Source organism: Elephantulus edwardii, unplaced genomic scaffold (genome assembly GCF_000299155.1).
Source record: "Elephantulus edwardii isolate Elephantulus edwardi_28Jun2011 unplaced genomic scaffold, EleEdw1.0 scaffold00114, whole genome shotgun sequence".
Taxonomy (NCBI): domain Eukaryota; kingdom Metazoa; phylum Chordata; class Mammalia; order Macroscelidea; family Macroscelididae; genus Elephantulus; species Elephantulus edwardii.
In genome coordinates, this window is record NW_006399864.1 from 1,345,620 (window position 1) to 1,370,076 (window position 24,457).

Here is a 24,457-nt window from a genome sequence, read left to right on the forward strand (position 1 = left end):
TATATCCCCCGCATATCTAGTATTTTTTTAGACCTTTTTGTTGTTTTTAGATGCCATAGAGTCAAGTACAGCTCATAGCAATCCTCAAACCCATTCCTGCAGTCACTGTTTCAGTGAGACCCAAGGACATTGTTTCTATGTTCTATCATTTATATATATATACATATATATACACACACACATGCATATATATATATATATATGCATATATTGGAAAAACAATGTACGAGCAGGAGCCTATAGTGATGAGGAAGGAAGTTCAAGCTGCTCTGAAAGAATTGGCAAAAACAAGGCTCTAAGAGTAGATGACATACCAGTTTATTTATTTCAACAGACACTGCCCTGGAAGTGCTCACTAAGTTATGCCAAGAAATATGGAGGACAGCCACTTGGCCAACTGACTAGAAGAAATTGATATTTGTTCCCATTTCAAAGGGTGATCTGACAGAGTGCAGAAATTATAGAACAATGTCATTATTATCACATGCAAGTAAGATTCTGCTGAAATGATCCAAAAACAACAGGAGCAACACATCAACTGAGAACTGCTAGAGTGCAGGCTGGGTTTAGAAGAAGCAGTGGTACTAGGGATATTATAGCTAATGTTAGATGAATCTTGGCAAAAAGCAGAGTACCAGAGGAATGTTTGTGTTTTATTGACTATGCAAAAAAAAAAAAAAAGATCAAAACAAACTGGTTGACTCTGAGAAGAATGGGAATCCCAGAACATTTAATTTTGCTTATGTGAAACCTATACTTGAACCAAGAGGCAGTCATCAGAACAGAGCAAGGAGACACTACATGGTTCAAAATCGTGAAGGGTGTCTGCCAGGGATGTATTCTGTCTTCATACCTTTTCAATCTGTATGCAGAACAGATCATCCAGGACTCTGGGCTGTACAAGAATGTGGCATCAGGATTGGTGGAAGAGTCATCAACAACCTGCGTTATGCAGATGACACAACCCCAATTGTTGAAACTGAGGAGGACCTGAAATTCTTGCTGCAGAAGGTCAAGGACAGCAGCATTCAATATGGATTGAAGCTCAACATCAAGAAAACAAAGATTCTCACCACTGGGCCAATTGGCAGCATCATTATGAATGGTGAAGAGATTGAGATAGTTAACAGTTTTAGTTTGCTTGGCTCCACAATCAACACTCTTGATACCAGCAGCCAGGATATCAAGACATGAATTCCATTGGGAAAGTCAGCTGTCAGGGACCTCTGCTGAGTACTGAAGAGCAATGACGTCAGGCTATATAGACTAAAGTGTGCCTGATCCTGGTCATAGTCTTTGCAATTGTGTGCTATGCATCAAACAGCTGGACAGTGACTGGGATGATAGAAAGATAATTGATGCTTTTGAGCTGTGGTGCTGGAGAAGAGTGTTGAATGTACCATGGACTGCTAGGAGAACAAACAGGTTCATCCTGGAGAGAGTTAAATCAGGCTGCTCCTTGGAGGCAAAGATTCTGAAGCTTCATCTGACACACTTTGGGCATGTTGCAAGGAGGGACCAGTCCTTGGAGAGGACATCATGTTTGGGAGGGTGGAGGGACAGCGCAAGAGAGGAAGACCATCAAAGAGATGGATCGATTCAGTGATTTGGGTAATGGCAGTACATCTGTTGGAGACAGTGAAGTTGGCACAGGATAGAGCAGGGTTTAGGGCTCTTGTACATAGATAGGGTCACTGGAGTCACAAGTGACTTGACGTCACATAACAACAAGAACAACAAGTGGCTTAGTGGTAAGAAATTGTGCTGTCAACTCAAAAGGACATGATTCGAATCCCCAAGCTACTTTGCAAGAGAAAAATGAGCAATTAACTCCAGGGCAATTGCTTCTTTCTAAAACAGTTGGAGGATCAACTGGGAGTTGGTCCTGAGTAGATGGTACATAACTACAAACAGTTACACTCTCTTCAGGTATTGTTATCAATAGAGGACTAAGAGAGACAAACAAAACAGCTCCAAAATGCAAATCAAAGGCTTTGAGCTGACTAGTGATTATTTGGTTTGACACATGTCACATCACAGTTGGTAGCTGTCCTGTTTATTTGAACTGAAATGCTGATTAGGTCCTTTGCTAATCCTGTCTTTGCAAATACATACAAAGCTAAATACACCCAGCCTCATTAAATCAAAAGAAACCTAACAGGCACTCACCACTATTATCAATAAACAAAAATGTATGTTTCCCCAACCACAGTGCTGAAATATGTGTTGTGTTTATAAGGCAAGCCAAAGGCAAAACAGAGGAAACTTCCTGGTTAACTTTGTACACTGTGGCCCCAGAGTCATACCTGGGTCTCAACATCTGTCAGCTTTCGGGTCTGCTCCGCAGTCTGAGACAGAAGACTGGTTCCTATCTCGAGCATGGTGGCCGTGTGGTTCTGAACTGCATTCTGCTGTATCTGGGCCATCTCCGACTTCATATTTTCCACAATGTAATTCTCTAGCTGTAAGACATGAAGAGCAATACACAGTGCATTATAAGCAAAGCCTCTCAGTTGGGCCATGTAATATTTACAATGACAAAACAAGACACAGCTGGCAAACTAGCCATCTGGCAGGGATCCCCTGCATCTTGGAGATTTGGGAAGATGGGAGCAGAGCACACAGGAATCCAGATGTGAACAAACTCCCAAATGCTGATATGATAGACAACAGTCACAATCCTAATGGAAACCTGCACTTGGACAGGGTATTTTCTCCTTTGCCATCGTCTCATTTAACTCTCCCAGCAGACATGAATTTCGCACCAAAAACTGCACTTCTCTACTTTTATTTCATTTCTAAGTGAAGCAATAGACTCAGAGAGAGTCATTGTGGGGCTCTACATTACTCATCAAGAACGCGGTAGATTTAGCACCAAAACATAAATCTAAGTCCTGGGGTTCTGGTCTTTGCATTATACCTTATTGGCCAAGAAGAAAATGTAGTTTCCATCTTGATTATATTAAAAAGCAAAGACTATACAGGCTGTTGAAAGACTTGGAGGAGGGCAGATGACTAGAACATCAACCTTTAAGAGACGATTAAAACATGAGTAATTATAATTAAATCTGCAGTGAGCTGCAGAACAGGAGAGCTAGCTGTAATCTTTTGTTGTGCTCTTTGGCTGGCTCAAGACTAGATGCTAAAAATAAAGTCTATAAAGTAGCATGTGTCCCTTTTGCCTGAGCTAACATTGGTATTTTATGGTGTCATCTTAGGGAATGCCATCATATTGAAAAAAGGAAAAAATTATCTCAGTGGGGCAGGAAAAATGATCACATGACTTACTTTAGAGACGTCTGTTACGAACCTGGAAGAATAAAGTCAAGTATACTCATTGCTTGAAAAATACAGGAGAAGCCTGCACTTCCCTGGCTGCACATTTCATTCTCCCCACCACTGCCTAGTGATGACATTTCATTACCCAATTACACATATGGGGAAACTGCATCCCAGAGAAGTCAAGTCCAAGGCCACACACCACTGAAACAGACTTGGATTTGAGCACTGAGGTCCTTAACTCTCATACCAACACTCTTAGCCACCTGAGAGCTCTGCCAAGTCGTGCTTCATGAGCCGGTTTCCAAATCATTAACAGCTACGTGATTTTCACTGACTTAGTGAACCGTAATACAATTGCTATTTTAGACTCTAAAGTCACATTATTGTTATGTAATAAATATAGTCTAAATCTAAATGCCCATATGTGAAATTTTGACAGTTCAATTTGAAACATGATCTCTCAGTTATTTCTATTTATTGAGGATTAACCTTTCCCAAGGTGCAGGGGGAAAAGGATTAGAATCAAACCCCCATTGTTGTTAACAAATTCTGACTTCATTCTTATCTGAAATAAGGTTATTATTTTTCACTATTTTACTTCCCAAATTAAAAAATCTAATAAAATTCACCTAATAAATTCCATTATAGAACAGTATAAAATAAATTAGAATGAATAGCTGCAAATTAGTTGAACAAAATGGAAGGCCTCTAGGCCAAACTTTGACTTTAATACAATTGCACCACTACTACTATTACTCATTGCTGTCAAGTCAGAACTGACTCAGAACTGACCGTTCAGTGGGTTTTCAGATGGTGTCAATAGCACAGGAGGAGACTGCCTGTCTTTCTCCCAACTGGTGGATTCGAGTCATCTGTGTTTGGATTGGCAGTACAACTCAAAGGATAGGGAAAGGAAGGTCAAGAAACTCACAAGTTTGTTCTCTCTAGGTTTGCTCCCTTTCCTATAGGTAACCTTAACTCTGAGTTTTACTCCATAATTGACCCTGAACCCAGTGCCAGTGACAAAAAGGAAATACAACTGACAGCTGAGGAAGCAGAGGAGGATGGAGCCTCTGGGTTCAACCAGCCATCCCCACTGGACCCACCTGGGAAAACACTTTGCAGTCCAGAGGGGAGCAAATGACGGGAAAATATCTTCTAACAGAGCAAGAAGGCAAGAAGCTGTAACCCAAGACCACCAGTAAGGTGATAAAGTGTCTCCCTTCCCCCCTTTACATCTACGCCCCTGCTCAGCATGAAGAAGCCAGAGAGTCGGCATCCAATTCCCAAATCAATAAGACAGTTGGTTTAATTACTATTGGAAAATGCTTGTCATTCCTCTGTAGCATCTGGTGCCCACTGGACCCTCATCATTTCCTTCACCTGCTTCCCCCACCGACCAAACTGTGCAGCTCTGCAACTGCATCCTGGCCCATCCTCACCCTTCTGCCCCCAACCCTCACCTCCTTGTACCCCCAATATGTTTTTCCCAATAAAAACAATATTTTAAAAAAAAGAAATGGACATCTATATTTTGGTGTCTGCATTACATGATTCCTGTACCGTCTGTATGACTTTTTGTAACTTTCTTTTGGAAAATTACCTTTACTTCACTCAGAATCTATGCTTTAATGGAGTTATCTTGAATGGTTCAACAGCGGGCACATCTTTGAACCCTAGATCAGAATGCTCTGCACTTACATACTGTAAAAAGGGCAAGGGCTGCCTGAGGACAGCCACTTCTGATCTTTACCAATTTCACAAAGGGAAACCATCCCTGTTAACAGCATCAACAACACAAAGCCAATTCCTAGGAAGTTAGAAACACTTCCGTACCTCTTTCTACTCATCCCAGCACCAGTCTTCTTTACTGGACCCAAAATCTGATTCAATAACTCACACATCATCCAGAAATATATTAGGAAACTCAAAAGACTATAATTCGAGTTAGTAGAAGAATACAGTCAGTAAATCAAGACAACTTCCAAAAAGTTCTGTCAGGTAACTTAACCTTGAGTCTCACAGCTTTAGGCAAGTATAACAAAGTTCATAGTCATGCCAGTTATGGCTCTCTACACCTTCAACAAACTTGAGCAAAAGACTCTTAGCTGCAGTTTAATAGTGTAGCAGTCTCAACATTCACTCTACCTCATGTCAAATGTCTGGGTTCTCCTCCATAGCTGTTAGACTGATGCTCTCATAGACCCTTATTCTGGCTTGCTAAAAGCCTTTGGTCCTAAAGGATGCATTACATTCTGTGGCTTCTTCTTTGCTACTGATGAGGTTTCTCCTCTTCTGCTGCTAGATCTGCTCAATTTAATGGCAATACTAGCCAATCCCCTTGTGTACTGGTGAGACTAGCCAAACCTCTTGTGTGTAGTAGAGAGGTTAGTCAATTCCCTTGTGGATGGGCAAACACACCCTATTTGTGTATTTCTGCCCATCCACATAACAAAGTTAAAGCCAATGTCTAGGAAAGCCATTTTGAATACTGAGCCCTCCAACAGTGACTTGTTCAAAAACATAAACATATTCTAAGCAAGACCACTAAGCCTTACTTCTGGAATTTTGGCTTAATTATTCTACAGAAGAAGAGACTTGAAAGCTGGCAACACCTGATGCTGTTGCAGTCCTATTTTACCACCACAAAATTATACCTGATCTGAGACTAATGCCAACACAGAATATGAATGGATGGTAGATAGATTGATACATACACAAACAGACTTACCTGGAGGATACAGGTAGAAGTATACCTGATTATTTTGAGGTGGATTAAGCTATATAAATAAAAAAGACAAAGATTTTCACCACTGGACCAATTGGCAGCACCATAATAGATGGAGAAGAGATAGGAGTTGTTAACAACTACAGCTTGCTCAGCTCCACAATAGACTCTACTTAACATGAGCAGTCAGGAAATCAAAAGATGAATTGCCTTTGGGAAAATCTGCTATCAGGGACCTCTCCAGAATGTTGAAAAACAATGTCAGTCTAGAGACAAAGGTGCACCTAATCCATGCCGTCATCTTTGCAATTACTTATTATGCTTCAGAGAACTATGATGAAGGATGACAGAATAAGTATTGATGCCTTCAAATTGTGGTGTTTGAGAAGAGTTTTGAACATGGACTGCCAAGAAAACAAATACGTCTGTCTTACAGAGGATGAAACCAATTTTCTAGTTCGAAGCTAGGATTTTGAAGCTCTGTCTCACAAACTCTGGGCAGGTAGGTGGTCAGGAGAGAACAGTCCTTGGAAAAGGACAACATTCTCAGAAGGGTGGAGGGACAGTGTAGGACAGGAAGACCCTCGATGAGATGGATTGATACAGTAACTGGGGCAATGGGAGCTGGCATGTCAGAATTATTGAGACTGGCTCAGGACAGGGCAAGGTTCAGGGTTGCCATACATAGGGTCACTATGGGTCATAGGCGACTTGACAACACATAACAACAACATCCTTTGACTTTTAATTAGAAATTGTATATTTTAATCTTTTCCCATTGAGACTAGTCAGCCATTTTATTTTGTCCTTAATCCACTCTGATTTATGTTTCTAACACAATCTAAAAACTCTTGATGGATATATTCAACCCAATTACAAAATGGTCACAAGATATAAATACACACTTCACCAAAAAAAGACATTCAGATGTCAAACAAACACATGAAGAAATGTTCAAAATCCCTAGTTATTAGAAAGATGCAAATAAAAACAACTATAAGATATCATCTCACCCCAGCAACAATAGCAAAGTTCAACAGAGCTACAAACAACAAATGCTGGTGAGGCTGTGGAGAGATTGGAACCCTTATTCACTGCTGGTAGGAGTGTAAAATGATGTAACCACTATGGAAGGTAGTCTGGTGCTTTCTCAAATCATTGGAAATATAAATATCATTTGATATTTTTTATAGCAATTCCACTACTAGGAATATACCCAAAAGAAACCCGAGCCACCACCCAAACAGATATATGCACACCCATGTTTATTGCTGCATTCTTCACAATAGCAAAGAGATGGAAGCAACCCAAGTGTCCATCAACAAACAAATTAATAGAAAAACTATGGTATATTCACACAATGGAATATTATGCAATAGTGAAAAACAAGCAACTCACAAAACATTATACAATGTAAAACTCATATAACATTCTCAATGTATGAACTTGTAAAACATTATCAATGATGAACAACTTAAAAATTAAGAGAGGCAAGCATTTTCAAACATTGTTGGTAGAGAGAAGATAGAGTTATGCATGAATGTGTATATCAATTTATGTGTCTAGAGGTTAGTCTTCGCTTTGGAGTTGCCATATGTCATTTGTAGCAGTCATATTAATTGTTTGCTATGTGGCAGGCACTAGGTTAATAGGGTTTTTTTCATTATATTACTGAAGCCTTAAAACAACGTTGGATGGCAGATATTATTGTACAAATCAATCCTCTACTCTATAATCCATAATTATAGCATCTAATATAGTCATCACAACATTTCTTGATTTTACTATACATATCATATGTACATCCAAACCTTGATTGCAAGAAGGATTATATCCCAACTCTATATATACTGAAAATCTAACCTTTTTAACTGTAATTAGGAACTTGTGTGGAAATAAGGGTAGGGAGATTTTGTGTTATTAATGACACCATCCACACTCCTGTAGAGTAAATCCTAAACCTAATAATTTCTTAGTTATAAAAAGGCCAAAGCTGACACAGAGAGACACACAGGATGAAGAGGAGGGTAAAAGACCAAGATACATAGAGCTGCAAGTTCAGACATGCTAAGTATTGCTGGCAATTACTTCAAGCTGAGATAGACTAAAAGAACATCCCCTCAGAGCCAACTTCCCTGAATCTTGACTGCAAGCTTCTACAACTGTAAGAAAATGAATTCCTGTTTGTTAAAGCCACTCTCTTGTGCTATTTCCGTTACATCAGTAGTAGGTAATGAAGACATCTTGACATCATCAAAATCACGTTGGAAGCTTTTTCAAAATGCCAATGAACACACAGCACAAGACAACCCATGGTCAGAATCTGAGGAGGCTATACACTAGGGATATAGATATTTTCAAAAGCTTCCCCAAGTACTGCTGAAGAATCAACATCAACACTTCTGTAGTCAATAGATCAAGAATTGCTTGTTAACAGTTTAAAATGAAGTCCAGACCTGTGCTATAAGGTAAGACATCCATGTCACTATGTGCATTGCTTAACTCACCTGATAGTCTTCCTGGAGCAGGTCTTTTTCAATAAAGAAAGCAATGTATCTATCTTCTAGTGAGAGCTATTTGCTGTTCTGCAAAATGATAACAACTTCATTGAATAACACTGATTTAGACAATCAAATATAATCCAGTACGTCAGACTGTCTGTTTAATGAAAATTTTCTGAGTAATTTGACTTCTTGTGCAAATCCACCATGACAGGATTCACTGATCAGTGAACTCCAATTTAGAGTCTACTTAAAGTGATATGATTTCTTAAGCAGTTAGTGATGAGACTCAGTTCCTAGAACCTAATCTTCTCGATGTTATAACCATCGTGTGCCCGGAATTCTGTGAAGAAGGCTCACCAGTGGAGTAAGGAGACTTGTCCGTATTTGTGAATCTTTCTGTAGTGAGATATTTAACATTTTGCACTTTTTGTGCTTTCATAACAGTAAAATTTAACCTCACAAAGCAAATTAATTGCTTCATGCCAGCATCCATCACACCAAAAAAAAAAATTATAAAGAACCTCCAGTCTGCTGTCCCTGTTGCAGAAATAGGGTAGGTCTCTAACCTATACTAAAATTCTCATTTTGGCTGCCATAAGTAGTATAACGATAACTCTAGTTAGTTACTTTTTAATCAAAGGTGGCTGCTCTCTCTAGAAAAAAAATGCCTTTTAATGTAAAAGGTAATGGCACACTTAAGTAGCAGACCCAGACATAGTTGATTTAAAGGCTGAGGAAGAAAGCAGAAGTCAAATAGACAATGTGTGATTACTAAGGAGGACTGCTTTCATCTTATCTCTAAACATTCCTCTCTAGATGTCTAACTGAGAAATCCATCTTGATGTACCTTATCAGCTGAGGTCAGGAAAGATTTGTAACAAATTTGATAGTCTCCATATATTCAACAATTGGTTTTAAGCATTAATTTGCAGAAGCCAGTAGCTGCCTTAAGGTTAAACAGTTTATAATAATTTAGGATATGAATTTAAAACTTCTGTGCTGCTGAGAACACTTAACAGTTTGTAAAGTTTAAGACTCTTCACAACAAAGATGAAATTATGTGACTCTATTGGAACTCTGAGTGTCTGATTCCAGAATTTTAAAAAGTATTAGGCCAAAGAATTAGTGTGATCTGAAAATGATAAAATAAGCAATAATGGCTAAGGGTAAGCAAAATAGTAATGTTACATTATGTTACAAACTGACTCCATACATATGAGGAGATTTCATACATGTTGACTTATTCATTTCCTCTCCTAATCTTGTAAGAGGGGTAATGCCCCCATTTTTTAAGAATGGGAGGCTCTGATATCTTTGGGGAATTGACAGATATCAGAGAGTATGTAACTCTATCTTCATACTCCATGTTCTGGGGCCAGTTGCATTTCTGGGTGGATTGATTGACTAATTGATTAATTTGTAGATAATTCATGAAATATTTGTTTATATATCGTTTGGGGGCTTAAAAACATCGCTAGACAGTGATTCCACTTTACTTCACCATATTTATTTTTTATTCATATCTTTTATTTATTCTTATTGTTATGTATTGCCAAGTCAACATATCACCACATCTCAGGCTAAGTAAATTTGAGCTGTAGTAAGAGGCTCTAGGATCAGGTATATGATACATCTATATTGCCGACACTTTCAACCCAAGAAGATTTTAAAAGCTTCTTTATTATTATTATTACTTTTTTCCTCAACATTTTGTTTATAACCTGTGTTTATTTTCTTTGAACCATTTCTTTATTTACAAACTATTTTAAAGTATGACAAAATAAGAAAAAAACAATCACTAATCCTCAATGAAAGCTAATAGATGTGTAGCTCTTTGCAACCTGATACCAATAGAGACAATGTAAGTAATGTTTAACTCATCTACTGTTAAGGAAATAGAGGATCAGAGATGGAAGGTAAGTTGTCTAAGGTCAGACAATGAGTCAGTGACAGAATTGTTATGATCCTTGGAAGAGGTCAATTTTGCTACAGACTATTCTACATTCTGGAGGAAAATCAATCATTTTTCAAACACAGCATACTGTCTCCAATCCCTCAGATAAATCTCTGAAATCCATAATGTTCACACAAAAAATACATGAGATTAAGGGCACAGAAATGATGAGGTGAAACTTGTTAAAGATAGACAACTCCTAATCTTTTTATTTTATTCAGGTAACACATTGGATGATGGTTGTAAAAATTGAGAGCTGCAGAACACCTTATTGTGCTTATGCTAAAAACTATACTTGGACCAGGAGGCAGTCATCAGACCAGAACAAGGAAAACTTGGCGTGGTTCAAAATCAGGAAAGGTGTATGGCAGGGATGTATTCAAGTTCCACACCTTTTCAATCTATATGCAGAACAAATCATGCAGGGGGCAAGACTTTTAAGGAAGAATGTGGCATCAGGAGTGGAGGAAGACACATCCACAACATGCAGCTATACAGATGACACAACCTTGCTTGCTGAAACTAAGGAAGACCTGAGGCATTTGCTGCAGAAGGTCAAGGGCTTGTCACCATCAATATGGACTGAAGCTCAACATTAAGAAAACAATGATTCACACTGCTGAGCCAATTGGCAGCATCCTAATAGATGGAGAAAAGATTGAGGTTACTAACAGCTTCAGGCTGCTTGCTCGACAATCAACACTTTTGGTATCAGCAGCCAGGAAATCAAAAGACAAATTACACTAGGAAAATCTGCTGTCAGGGACCTCTCCAGAGTACTGAAGCACAACAATGTCAGTTTAGAGACTAAGGTGCACCTGATCTAGGCCATGGTCTTTGCAATTACTTGCTATGCTTCAGATAAACGGACAATGAATAAGGATGATAGAACTGATGTCTTTGAGTTGTGATGCTGGAGAAAAGTATTCAGCATACTATGGACTGCTACGAGATCTGTCCTGGAGAGGGTGAAATCAACTTGCTTTGTGGAGGCAAAGATTTTGGAACTCCATCTCACACGCTTTGGGCATGTGACTGAGAGGGACTAGTCCTTGGAGAAGGACATCATGCTTAAAAGGGTGGAGAGACAGCACAAGAAAGGAAGACCCTGAAAGAGATGGATTGGCTCAGTAACTGGGGTAATGGGGGCAGGTATGTCAGAGACAATGAAATTGGCTCAAGATAGAGCACAGTTCAGAGCTGTTACACATAGTAGGGTCACTTTGAGTTGCAAGCAACTCATTTGGCACATGACAACAACAACAACACTGAGTGGTGATAAAGCAAACACAGATGGTATCTCAGTGGAGGAGGTTCACTCATGTCACACATGGAGTTTGTCTCTCAATATGGCTTTTCTCGTATAAATGACTATGTGGAGAGGCGGGACTGTTTAAGTGGATGTTTTGGCCTATTCACAAAGGGATTGGCTAGCTAACATTCTACAAGAGAACTGACTGATCTCAACAATCTACAGGAGGATTTGCTAGTCTAGTCAATAAAGAGAATGGCTCTAGTTTAAGAGATTAGGAATTCTCCCCGCATTAGAAGAGATTCTTTGCCTAACCAGAGAAGAGAGATGTCCCCCAACCTGTTCAGAACAGCAGCAGTAGTGATGGCTGAAGTGGAGACTTGGATGTGAGATGGAACTTTGGGGTTGGGGAACAAATATTGACAAGACTGAGGAGGTTGTTGGACAATTATAGGGGAAGCCAATATTGGCAGAACTGAGAACTTGGGAACACTTAGAGCTACGAGACTGAAGTGCCTGTGTGCACATTTTGGGGACCATCTTGACTGTATTTTGTTATTAATCTGAATTATAACCTTCTAACTTCCCCAATATGGCTTTGTGTGATCTATGAGCTACCATGTTGGATTTTGGACTCAGCCAAGCAGTAAGAATTGGTGTTGAGATGAGTAGAAAAGGCACTGAGCATGGGAGGCATGTTCTGCCCTCATGGGAGTTGGTTTTGTATATTGATGCTGTCTGTAGGGATAATTTCCCCTTGTGAATTTGGTAAAGGTCAGATGTGGCACTCCCCACATGGCTCTTGCTCATTTTACCTCACACAAGAGAACAATGTCTAAGAAGTATGGGAATAATGCATATCTCTACTCGAAGAAACTGCATGATGCTTTTTAAAAGTCATATTACATTTTACAAAGCCACAATGGAGAGAAGGGAATTGGGAGCAAGAAGGGGACTGCTTATCAAAGATAGCAACAGAAGAAGGACACACAAGGTGGTTCACACGTGTGGTTTGGTGGATGAGAGCCTGCATGAATCAATAGAGATGCAGAAGAGGAAGTTGGAACCAAATACTGAAGGGCTCCATGGGAAGCTGGGATCTCATTCCATTGAAAAGAGGGACTTTATTTCTAAACAGAAGGCATCTACAACATTAAGATCAACTCTTAAGCTGCAATATTTGCATTCATTCATCTGTGACAGAGTTGGAACTGAGACAGTGAGGATAAAGGAGAACTTTAGGACAGCACTCATGCCTACATGACCTGCAATCAAATGCCTCCTTAAAGAATGCTTTCTAGACCTCTTCCTCTAGTGCTGGCCTAGATTCATGTATCCCATACCCATGGAAGTCTAGAATGTCAACACTATGGTATGGATAAAGTATACAAGACGACCAAATGCCTGCCATCACAGACCTTAACACATTGCCTCACACTTTTTAAATTGACGACCGTGCTTAGAAACACATTTGCCATCATTTGCAGCAATGTATTAACCCTTTAGAATATAACTCATTACAAGAATTCAATGAAGATAATAATATGGAAAGATAATTTCCCCCCCTCTTTGTTGCTACTGTTGTTGTGTACCACACTTAACCCTCTGGTGGGTTTCCAGAGGCAGTTAATCACATGGGAGGAGATTGCCCTGTCCCGTGGAGCAGCTGGTGGCCTTGAATCGCATCCTTCAAAACTGCAGTGGAGCTTCTTGCCACACCATTTATAAATTCACTGAGATTCTTTGGGACCACTTATATATACTCTTTGGGACACAGAGTTCTTTCTATCCATTATTCCACTTGACATTCATTTACCAGGAGTATAATGAAAAGTGTTTTTTAATGACTTCCTTATCAATAACAGATAGCTCTCATGAAGAGAAACAGAAGTGCAGCAAATTGTTTTAATGGTTGCTATGTACTATTAAATTCTATAAAGAGCACAAAAAAATCAAACTGATTCTTTTGAGCTCAAATTTATTCTGACATATAAGACCTTATAGGACAGAGTAAAACTGCTTTATAGAGTTTCTAAGGCTGTACCTCTTTGCGAAAACAAATTGTCTGATGTTTCTCTAGTGAAGCACCTGGTGATTTCAAACCACTGAGCGTTAGGGTTCCTACGTATAGGACAGAACTTGGGGGGTGGGGAAGTGTACTGATTTATTCAAATTTACCAAGACAATTACACAAGTAGTTTCAACAAATAGACAAAGAGAAATATTTTAAAATCCTCTAATGTCAAGAAGAGAAAGATTTTCACCACTGGACCAATTGGCAGCATCAGGATGGATGGTGAAGAGATTGAGATTGTTCACAGCTTTAGTTTGCTTGGCTCCAAATCAACACTCTTGGTACCAGCAGCCAATAAATTAAAAGACACATTGCAATGGAAAAGTCTGCTGTTAGGGACCGCTCTAAAGTACTCAAGAGCAATGGTGTGTCTCTGGAGACTAAGGTGCATCTGATACAGGCCATGGTCTTTGCAATCACTTGTTATGTATCAGAGAGTTGGACAATGACTAAGGAGGATAGAAGGAGAATTGATGCCTTTGAGCTGTGGTGCTGGAGAAGAGTACTGAGGGTACCATGGACTGCTAAGAAAACAAACAGATTCATCCTGGAAAGTGTTAAACTAGGCTACTCCTTGGAGGCAAGGATTCTAAGGCTCCGTCTAACATAGTTTGGACATGTTGTATGGAGGGACTGGTCCTTGGAGAGGGACATCATGCTTGGTAGGGTGGAGGGACAGCGCAGGAGAGGAAGGCCCTCTATGAGGTGGATTGATTCAGTGCCTGGGATAATCGGGATGGGAGTGTCAGAGACAGTGAGATTGGCACAGGATAGAGCAGAGTCTAGGGCTGTTGTACATAGGGTCGCTATGAGTTGCAAGCGACTCAATGGCATATAACAGCAGCAGCAACAACAAAGACATTTTAAAGTGTGCCAGGCTGCTAACTGGAAGGTTGGCAGTTTGAATTCCCCTGCCACTGATCAGCAGAGAGGTGAGCTGTCTACACCTGTAAATACTTACAGGCTTGGAAAAATAACGGAGGATATCTATACATTAGACTCAATCATCAATGGAAGTGAATTTGGAATATATTGTTTATCCATGTCTTTAGTCGAAAGACTGTCATTATTACATAGCATAAAAGAAAATTAACTCATCGCTGACCCTCTCGCAGATTTTCAAAACCATGAAATTGTATGGGAGGAAATTGCTCATCTTTTCCCCTCAGAACAGCTGGTGTGTCCACGTTCCTTTTGGTTGACAGCGCAACTTCTTACCTCTAAGCCACCAGAAATGAGTGGAGTATTAGTATTATCTTTATTTATCAGATATGAATTATCTCTTTTCGTGTAAGTCATAGGATTTGAACTGTGGCTTAGTAGTTCAAACCCACCAGCTGCTCAATGGGTGGAATATAGACAGTCTCCTCCTGTGTGATTTATAACCCCATAAAACTTCAGCTATGACTCATTCTGACTTGATGGCAATGAGTATTTGTAGTAGTAGTTATTCATTATTAAGAGAGAAAGAGGTTTTGGGGGAAATTTCTATCACTGAGTGCTCAAAATCTTCAGTACTTCATGTCATGGGAACTAAAATCTGTCTGCGATTATGGCATACATATGAAAAGCAGTGACTATCACTTCATTTTAAAGTCTCTTAGATGAGGCTGCATCTTAAAGCACAACAAATATAATTTCTCCTCGTGATTCTTAAGAAAATAACATTTTAAACCCTGTAAAAACTCACAAAGACATTGCTTAAAAAAAAAGTCGTCGATTAAATAGGTCTTCACTGAATGTCGGTACATATGGTATTACTCAGTTATGCCAGAACAACCATGAAATAAAGTAAAAGGGTAAATATGGGAAAGCAATAAAAGGTAAAACAATGCAGAAAATGTCTTAAAAGTTGATGGTCTTATCTAATATCACTGTTTCATAAACCAGTGGCCATATTGAAAATGCAGCTATAACTGAGTTTATGGTTTTCTTTTTAAAAGGAAAATAAAAGAGAAAGATGGCTGAGGCAAAATCTATCATCCACAGAGATTTTTATTATTAAGCCTTCCAATACAATGTTTATAATTATCTTTTTACACAACAGTTCTATTTCTCATCATTTGACAGTATTTGTGCGCTGATATATGGGAGGGGCATGGATCCCATTTCTCATTCTGGTACCTGAAGTAACACTATTTATAGAAGGAAGAAAATCATTAGAATAAGAGAGCTGGAAAAGACATTAAATATTATGAGCTCCAAGGATCTCGTTTTATAGATGTGCTGACTGAGGTTCAGAGAGGTTATAGAAAGCAAGGTGAAACAGCTAATTAATGTCAGATGTCAGATTGTGGTACTTAGTGTGTGGGAGAGCTCAGACCGGCATCAGCAGGTTGTGCCAACAACAATGGCCGCCAGTATTGTTGGCCCACTCTGCATTTCTTCCCCAGTTCCCTGGCTTCAGTTAGTTGCTTTATTTTTGCTGACTCCTGATTTGAGGCTTCACTTTTATAGTACCAACTCATATATTTTGCCCCATCAGTTCCTGGAATCTTGATTTTACTCAATTTAACCCTGTTTCCCAACTTAATGGCCACAAGCTGCTCCTGAATAACTGAACATTAGAACCCCCTTGACTATATCAATCCTACATGTTTCTTTCTAAATATTGAGACTCAGAATCAAAGATCCTCATCATCAACCCACAGCTGACATTTCATTGGTTTGCAAGGCTGTCAATCACACCAGAAGAGCCTGCCCATTCTTCTCCAGAGGAGGTACTGGTGGATTTGAACTACCAAAGAAGGATAGCCCATGGGTTTGCAGAACAGCTTTTAATGGCCTAGGCTGATTGTTTGCTATTGTTGTTGCTAAGCCTGTGACTCATAGTGATCTTATGTACAACAGCCTAAAACTTATCTATCAAAATATGTGATAAACATATACTGTGTACTAAGTCTGATGTCAGATACTGTGAGCACAAAGGTTTAGAAACAAGTGGGAAATAGAGATATGTAGATAGATCACTTCAGTAGAGTTACTGAATTTTGTAATGAATTTTATCTGACTGGCTACATTTCCCTCTATAAACCTTCTTCTTTATCAATTATGCTTTTTCTTGTGTGATCTAACATTAGATGAGTGAACTCTTCCAATGTTACACCCATTTGTTGAAACATCTCAATTTATATTCTGCCAGTTTCTGGAGTTTCTTTTCCTCAGTGTGTTTAGTGTAGCTTGAGCTTTCTTTTTCAATACCATTAGTTCTTCAGCAAAAGCTATCCTCCAAAATAGTTCTGTGTCAATCAATTTTTTTCTAAAACATTGACTTTCTATATATTCTTTGTATCTTTTGATGCTTCTGATGCCATTCAATATTTTCCCCTTAAATGGTTTAATATTGCAGATCCAAGCTTGATTTTTTTTTTTAATTTGGGAAATAGTAGATGTATTCTTCCACTTTGGTTTTCTAACTCCAGGTCTTTGTACATTTCATTATAGTATTATATATTTTTTGTCTTCTTGAGCCATGTTTCCAAAATTTTTGTGTAGCTCTTTTTTTACTTTTTATATTTTCTGTAGCTACTCTTCAGTTAAGAACACATTGCAAAGGCTCTTCTAACATCTATTTTTATATCTTTTTATGAGCTTCTGTAAGTCAATCTATATGCCAAATAGATAATCCAAGAGGTTGGGCTTTATGAAGAAGTATGTGGTGCCAGGATTGGAGGAACACTTATTAACAACCCAAGCTCCACCTTCCTTGCTAAAAGTCAAGTCAACTTGAATCATTTACCAGTGAAAATCAATGACAACAGTCTTCACTGTGGATTTTTTTGTTGTATTGTCAAGTGTCATCAAATTGACTAGGACTCTTAGAGACCATATGAACAACAGATCTGAGTTTTACCCTAGCCTGTGCCATCCTCATGATGAGCCCATCAGTATGGATCACCATTGAACATAACACAAAAATTATGAAAACTAGGCAAGTAAGCAACATGAATGAAGTAAAAATTGAAGCTGTGAAATATTTCACTTGTATCCAAAGTCAATGCATATGGGTATGATTTGCATATGCAAATCAGATGACAAATTATATTGGTCAAATCTGCAATAAAGCATCTCTATAAAGTACATTAAAACACACGCAAAACCCGCAAAAGATATCGCTGTAATGATGAAGATGTGTCTGGCTGAAGTAGTGGTATTTTAGCCATCTCACATTGTACAAAGGGAGCTCCAGGGGCATAGGTCAAAGGGAGCTGTGCAGATAACCGGAAGGTGGAGCCTCTCTGGCAACTCTGCTGTAAAGAGATGGGCAATCTCTTCCTTTGCAATATGCAGCATCCAAAAACCAACTGCAGGATCGTTGTGAGCAATGAAGTTCTGTCTGCTTGTTGTTTGAGAAGTACACAAAAGTTGGACAACGAATATAAAAGACATAGAAATAGCTTTTAGAAGAGACTTGGCAATGTACAGTAGCTACAGAAAATATAAAGAGTTTAAAAAAAGAAGAGCAACACAAAAATTTTGAATAAAGATGATCAAAGATAATTGGTGCATTTGAATTTTGATGTTAGTGAAGAATATTGGATATACTGTGGGTTTCCAGAATAATGAGCAAACCTTTCACATTTGGAAGAAATACAACCAGAAAGATGCTCAAGTGAGAATGATGAGTCTTCACCTCATGTACTTAGGACGCGTCACACCTACCCACCCACCCAGACCACTGGAGTCATCATCTCTGCTTCCCTTTCATCTGCTGCATTCAGTCAGCACTAGATTGTGGGGTTTTGCCTCTTGCATGTTTCTTAGGTCCATCCCCCTTCTCCTCTCCCATTTATCCTTATCCTATCTCTTTATCTAACATTGCCACTGACTTAAGTCAGGCTTTCATCGTTTTTCTTCTGGCTTTGTTAATGGCCCCATAAGCGATCTCCTGACTCCAGACTTAACTTCTTTCAATCCATCATCCACGACATAATCAAAGGGATCTACCAAAAACACAAATTTGACCTTGTCCAACCACTGCTTTAAACTCTTTCAATGGCTTTCACTACTTGAAGCGAAAATCTAAAATCCTTAATCAAAAGAGGGTTTTTTTTAAAATAGTCTAGACCTGCTTTCCCCTGGCTCTTCATCTACTCTATATTCCAAACACACTAAATCATTTGCACTTACTTTTCTTATTAAACACACTCTTTTATTTGTTTCTGTGTCTTTGCTCTAATCAGGATGTACTCCTTGTCCTACTGGGATCGACTTCTTCTCTATCTAACCATGTCCTTTCTTTAGGTGGTGGTGGTTGTTGTTCTTGTGTTGGAACAGACCCATCGTTGACCTTCCAGTGGGTTTTCATATATAGTGATTGCATGGGAGCAGATTTCCCCTCCTTCTCCCACATAGCAGCTGGTAGATTGGAACCGCACACCTTCTGAATTGCAGCACAGATTCTTACAACTGAACCACCAGAGCTTCCTTAAACCCTGCCTTTTAAAACTCAGTTTAAACCTTTCCTCCTCAAGAAAGCCTATCATGAATCCTCCCTCTGCTCCCCCAATGGTTAGCTAAGCTTTTTCTGTGCTTCCAGAGTACTATTACATGCCTCTTTTCACAGTAGACATAGTCACTTCCCTACCATAACATTAGCTCTTTGAGGACAACCAGTCTTGTTCAGCTTGATATCACTTAATGCCTACCATTGCCAGTACGCAGATGTTGTTGTTGTTAGTTAGCAGAGAGTCAGTTCTGACTCAAATGAGCACAGTGGAACTGCTCCATCAGGCTTTCAGGCTGGAACCATTCAGAAGTCAACCACTATGTCTGTTTTCCTAAACACTTTGAATCAGTCCAAACTACCAGACTTTTAGCCGGTAATCAGATGTGTAACTACACCACCAAGAGAGTCTCTGGTACTTAGTAGGTCTTCAATAACTTTGCTATTATTTTTATGTGGCTTTGAGTTAGAACTGACTCATAGCCAACATTCCATTGCGTTTTGAGAGACCATAAATTTCACAGAAGGAAATTGCTCCTTTTTCTCCAATAGGGGAGCTGGTGGATTTGAACTGCCTACTTCAGGATTGGCAACACAACTCCTTACCCTCTAGACCACCAGAGCTTCATTCAGTAAGCTTTGATAGACAGATCAATGTGTATGAATAAAGCCACATGAAAATATTGAGATTCTGCTGGTGTAGGAAAAAGGTGAATGCTACAATTGAGAGCTTCTCTTACCACCTTAATACGTCCATAGACACCCTATTAACAACTACTAATGAAACATTTTAGGTGCTTTCTGGTGGCCTTGTATGTAGAGGGTTGTGCTGCCAACCCCAAATACAAGCAATGAAAATCCACCAGTTTTTTCAAGGAAGAAAGCTAATCTCCTTTTGTGAGATTTACTGCCTCTCAAAACCCCACTGGAGGATCAGCCAGGAGTGGCTTCTGACTCAACAGTATCATATTGCTTTTGTCAACGATGCTTTTTTATTATTGTCAATAGGTCTAACATAAATGACACAAACACCCCATGCACCTTAAGACAAATCTCCTTACTTACTGGATCATATAATAGCATCTTGTTCTACTGTATTTTTGCTTACTTTTCCTCTTAAAATTACATTCCTTGGTGTAGAATTAGTTAAATTAAATTCCATGCCACTGAGTCAATTCCTACTCATAGTTTTCCTCCTTCTTGTTTCCGAGGATGCTAGTCTTAACAGGAGGAGTGGCACATCCTTCTGCTTGGGAACAGCTGGTGGATTCCGATCACCAACACTCTAATGGAGCCAGAAAACTATGACAGTACTGAAGTCACTGGTGCTTGCTTAAGCAAGAGGCCGGCCCCTGCCCACCTCCCGGAATGTGCTGCTCAGGAAATGGAGAGATAAATCAGTCAGAAGCAAATCATGAGTCCAGGCCACACACGGAGGGCAAGGACAGGGGATTTTTAAACAGAAGATTTACACTTACATTTATGTATATGTGTACACATACACACACATATACAATATATATACACACAAAAGTATACACATATTTTGCCATATTTCTAACTTATGCATGTCAAGGTCTGTATTTCTACTTTCTGGTTCTTCTTGTTTTACCTTAGTTGGGTTTATTGTTATTTTGCTTTGTGTTTTACTTTAAAACAGTATATTATTTCTATGGAGCTTATGTTATTTTTAATCATTACTGATTATTCCTGTTAAACAGTTGCACTTTTTTTGCACACCAACTCGGAAATTTTATTCTCAAATTCTGAAGCTACAGTTAGATGATGGGAAGAAAAAAAAAGAGAGAGAACCACAAGACAGATTATTGTCATTGTTTTTAAGTCAATCAGAGTGAAAGGTTTCACACTAAAGGAGGTACTGTTTCAAATGAAGAACCCCAATCTCCTTTTCCTTTCGTTTCCCTTGTTTTAGTGTCTTGCACATCTGGAATGCAATTTAACCCCTTGCACGCTACACCGAACACATTCTGGTTCACTTAAAGAAGGAAGGCCTTGACATTTGAACTGCAGACCACCCCAGAGGTCAGTGCTTTGTAGGGGATTGAGTGAGTGAAAGAAATCCTCCATATTCTGAGAAATATCCAAATGATTTGAGGGTTTTGTTGTTGTTGTTGTTTACCCTACAAGGACAAATGAAAGCAATGTAAACAAACTAGTTTATAATGATCATCTTTTTTTAAATTTTTTTTGTTTAGTTTGTTTATTTTTCATTTCAATGAACATCTACAGAGATTTTTGGAATTCCATTCATTCATTGTTGCACCCTTCTCCCCGCATCTTTTTAAGGGAAACTTTCTGCATGAAATGAAATGTTGCAGGACAGATCATGCCATTTTAAATGCTCAGTAGATGACAGAAGATACACACCAACAGAAGCCCAAGAGCCCAACAATTACGGGATTTGTAGCTATTTCAGCAATACCTTTTTTCACTAAACAGAAAATTGTCATCATTTTACTCTATTTCATATAAAATTGTAAGGTATTATCATTCAAAATCCAACCTCATTTCAGTAAAATTGTACTAGTCAACATTCTGGCTTGTCTTATGTGTCAAGGATAAGCTGTTAGTACTTCAGATTTATGCCTCTTTTGTTCTGAAAAGAAAGTGTCTCTATTCTTCTTCCTCTCCTTGGTATTTTTCTTTAAGCATATAGTTGCTTTTTATGTTGAGTTGAGGGTTTTTTTAATCCACTTAAACAAGGAAAAATAAATGATAAAATTGCATGTGTTTTGCCCTGCAATATGGAATTACTCAATGGAATGCTTAATACGTTTGTACAGGCATAAAACTGTCAGCTTCATTGCGTAATATACATTCCAAAGTATTATGTGTGCGGTCTAGCTAATTTTTACTGAATAATATCTGTTGAAGGGTTGTTATTTAAATTACTTCAAGTCCCAGTTCTAAAAGAATTGCGAAGATGGAAAGAATTAGACAAGGCAGAAGAAAGGGATAAGAATTGCTGAAATACTATATGTAAAATCAAATCTCCATTTTTCTTTTTCTGATCAAAAAGGGCTGGACACTGGACATTGTTGTTCCTTCTGTTAATAAGATCATTGTGGTATTGTTGATGCTTGTAACATCTCAAGTACTATTGACAAAGGGTATAAATTATCATGACAGTGAATTGCTTTTTCTTGGAATTAGCCCACACTTCTGGAGAATGAAGTTAAGAATGAGGAGGTGTGAGGATACCTGTTCCTGTTACAGCCCACAGCCTCAGTGGATATTTGTCACACTCGTATTTGAAGCCCCAGGAATCAATTTTTAGGAACTGGAAACTCACTATGCTGATTTATTTCCCAACCACAATAAGGTGTAAGAACTTGAAACCATATATTTTCCCTAACTGAAAGAAAGTCAATCTAATTTATAGGAAAGTCTGTTTTGATTTTTCACTAATATTTTTTAAATCCTAAAATGTTGACAATAGATACCCTTAAGCTATAATTCATAATTCATGTTTAACAGATATCACATCTTTTATATAATTGCTTTGGAATTTTTTTAAATGAAATGTTATATAGACAATCAATTTACTCCCAACCAGAATTAACATTTATATTTACATTTACTGCATAAGCGTATACCAAAAATAATATACCATATAATTTAGCATATTTTCAAGATTTATAGAAAAACTACTTTATATTGGTCTAAGTTTAGAGCATATAAGGATTGAACCTCTGACATTGGCATTATTAGTGCTATACTCTGAGCTAATTAAACTCAAGAAAAACATGGGCAATGAATATAAAAGACAGAAGAAGAAATGATGCCTTTGAATTGTGGTGTTGGTGAAGAATATTGAATATACCATCACCTGCCAAAAGATCAAATTTGTCTTCAAAGAAGTACAATCAGAGGGGTTCTTAAAAACTATATTTTTTTTTCTCACATACATTGGTCATATCATTAGGAAGGACTATCCTAGTGACTTGAAGGTACACAACATCAACAACAACAACATTCTAGTAGCTAATTCCAAAGGAAATTTCACTGTCATCCCAAAGGTGGAGCCTATCTTGTGGTTTGAATACACTTTGGGGGCAAGATGAAAAATACAGCCTAGTGGAAAGAAGCTTAGCTGAAATCCCTACGGCATGTGGTTTGAGGCCACCAGCTTGTTCCATGGAAGAAGGATGGGTAATCTCCTCCAGTGTGATTAACTGCCTCTGAAAACCTTCAGGAGGGTCAGCTATGGGTTAGTTCTGACTCTATGGTACACAACAACAACATACTCTTTGGTCAATGTTGGTGTCTGCTGTCAAGTCAAAACTGACTCATAGCTGACCATACAGTGAGTTTTCAGAGGCAGTAAACTGTACAGGTGGCCTAGTGGTAAGAAGCTACACTCCAATCACAAAGTCACACGGTTCAAATCCACCAGTTGCTCCAAGAGAGGTGCTCAGGCACTATCTTTATATTCTGTTTGTTGTTATTGTTGTTTTATGCTGCCGAGTCACCTGCTACTCACAATGACTATGCATGATAGCTCTGAACCCTGTGCTATCCTGAGCCAGTCTCACTGTCTCTGATATACCCAACCCTATCACTAGATGGGTAGCTATGGATTGGATGTGACTAGACATCAATAAAAATAGTAAGAGTGAGTTCCTGAAGAAAGATATCACAATAGGTAAAGTTTAAAAAACAAAAAAAGAAAAGGGAAGAGCCGTAAACAAGATGCATCGACACAGTGGCTATAACCATGGCCTTTGCCCCAGAAGCAATTGCGAGTATAACACAGAATTGGACAGTTTTGGTTTATTTGTCTATGAAGTAGATTCCACTAAGAGCACCTAACGACAACTTGGGTGTTTTGTCAGTATTTTATGTTTAAGACTTAGGCATAGTAGCAACATACTTTTATTATGAATTACAGGGCTGAATTACAATAACCACTAAAATATTCTTGTAGTCCAAAGTCTGTCTTACTCTAAAAATTGAATTCTCATTCAGACTGGAGAAGGAACAAATTGTTTCTCATTCTCTATCAAAACCCTAGGGTTTCTTCTGTAAGCAAAAAAGAGGAAGCTATGTGATGAATCTGCCCCATTTAGAGACTGTATCTCAGGAATCCATATGAATAATTTTTATCTTTGGCAAATAGTTATTTCCCAGGGAGAGCAATTAGAGGGTTTGAGAAACAGATGGAAATAAGTTACCAGAACTAAAAATTGATTATAT

At 38.6% G+C, this 24,457-nt stretch overlaps 1 protein-coding gene across 2 annotated transcripts in view; it reads right to left on the reverse strand.

Annotated features, from left to right (window-relative positions):
- Nucleotides 1–24,457, reverse strand: part of ANGPT1 (angiopoietin 1) — a 322,709-nt gene that overhangs the window by 124,715 nt on the left and 173,537 nt on the right. For both annotated transcript variants that reach the window (XM_006892327.1, XM_006892328.1), the window contains exon 2: nucleotides 2,307–2,462. In XM_006892327.1, the coding sequence (XP_006892389.1) occupies nucleotides 2,307–2,462 (156 nt within the window). The remainder of the gene's footprint in view (nucleotides 1–2,306; nucleotides 2,463–24,457) is intronic.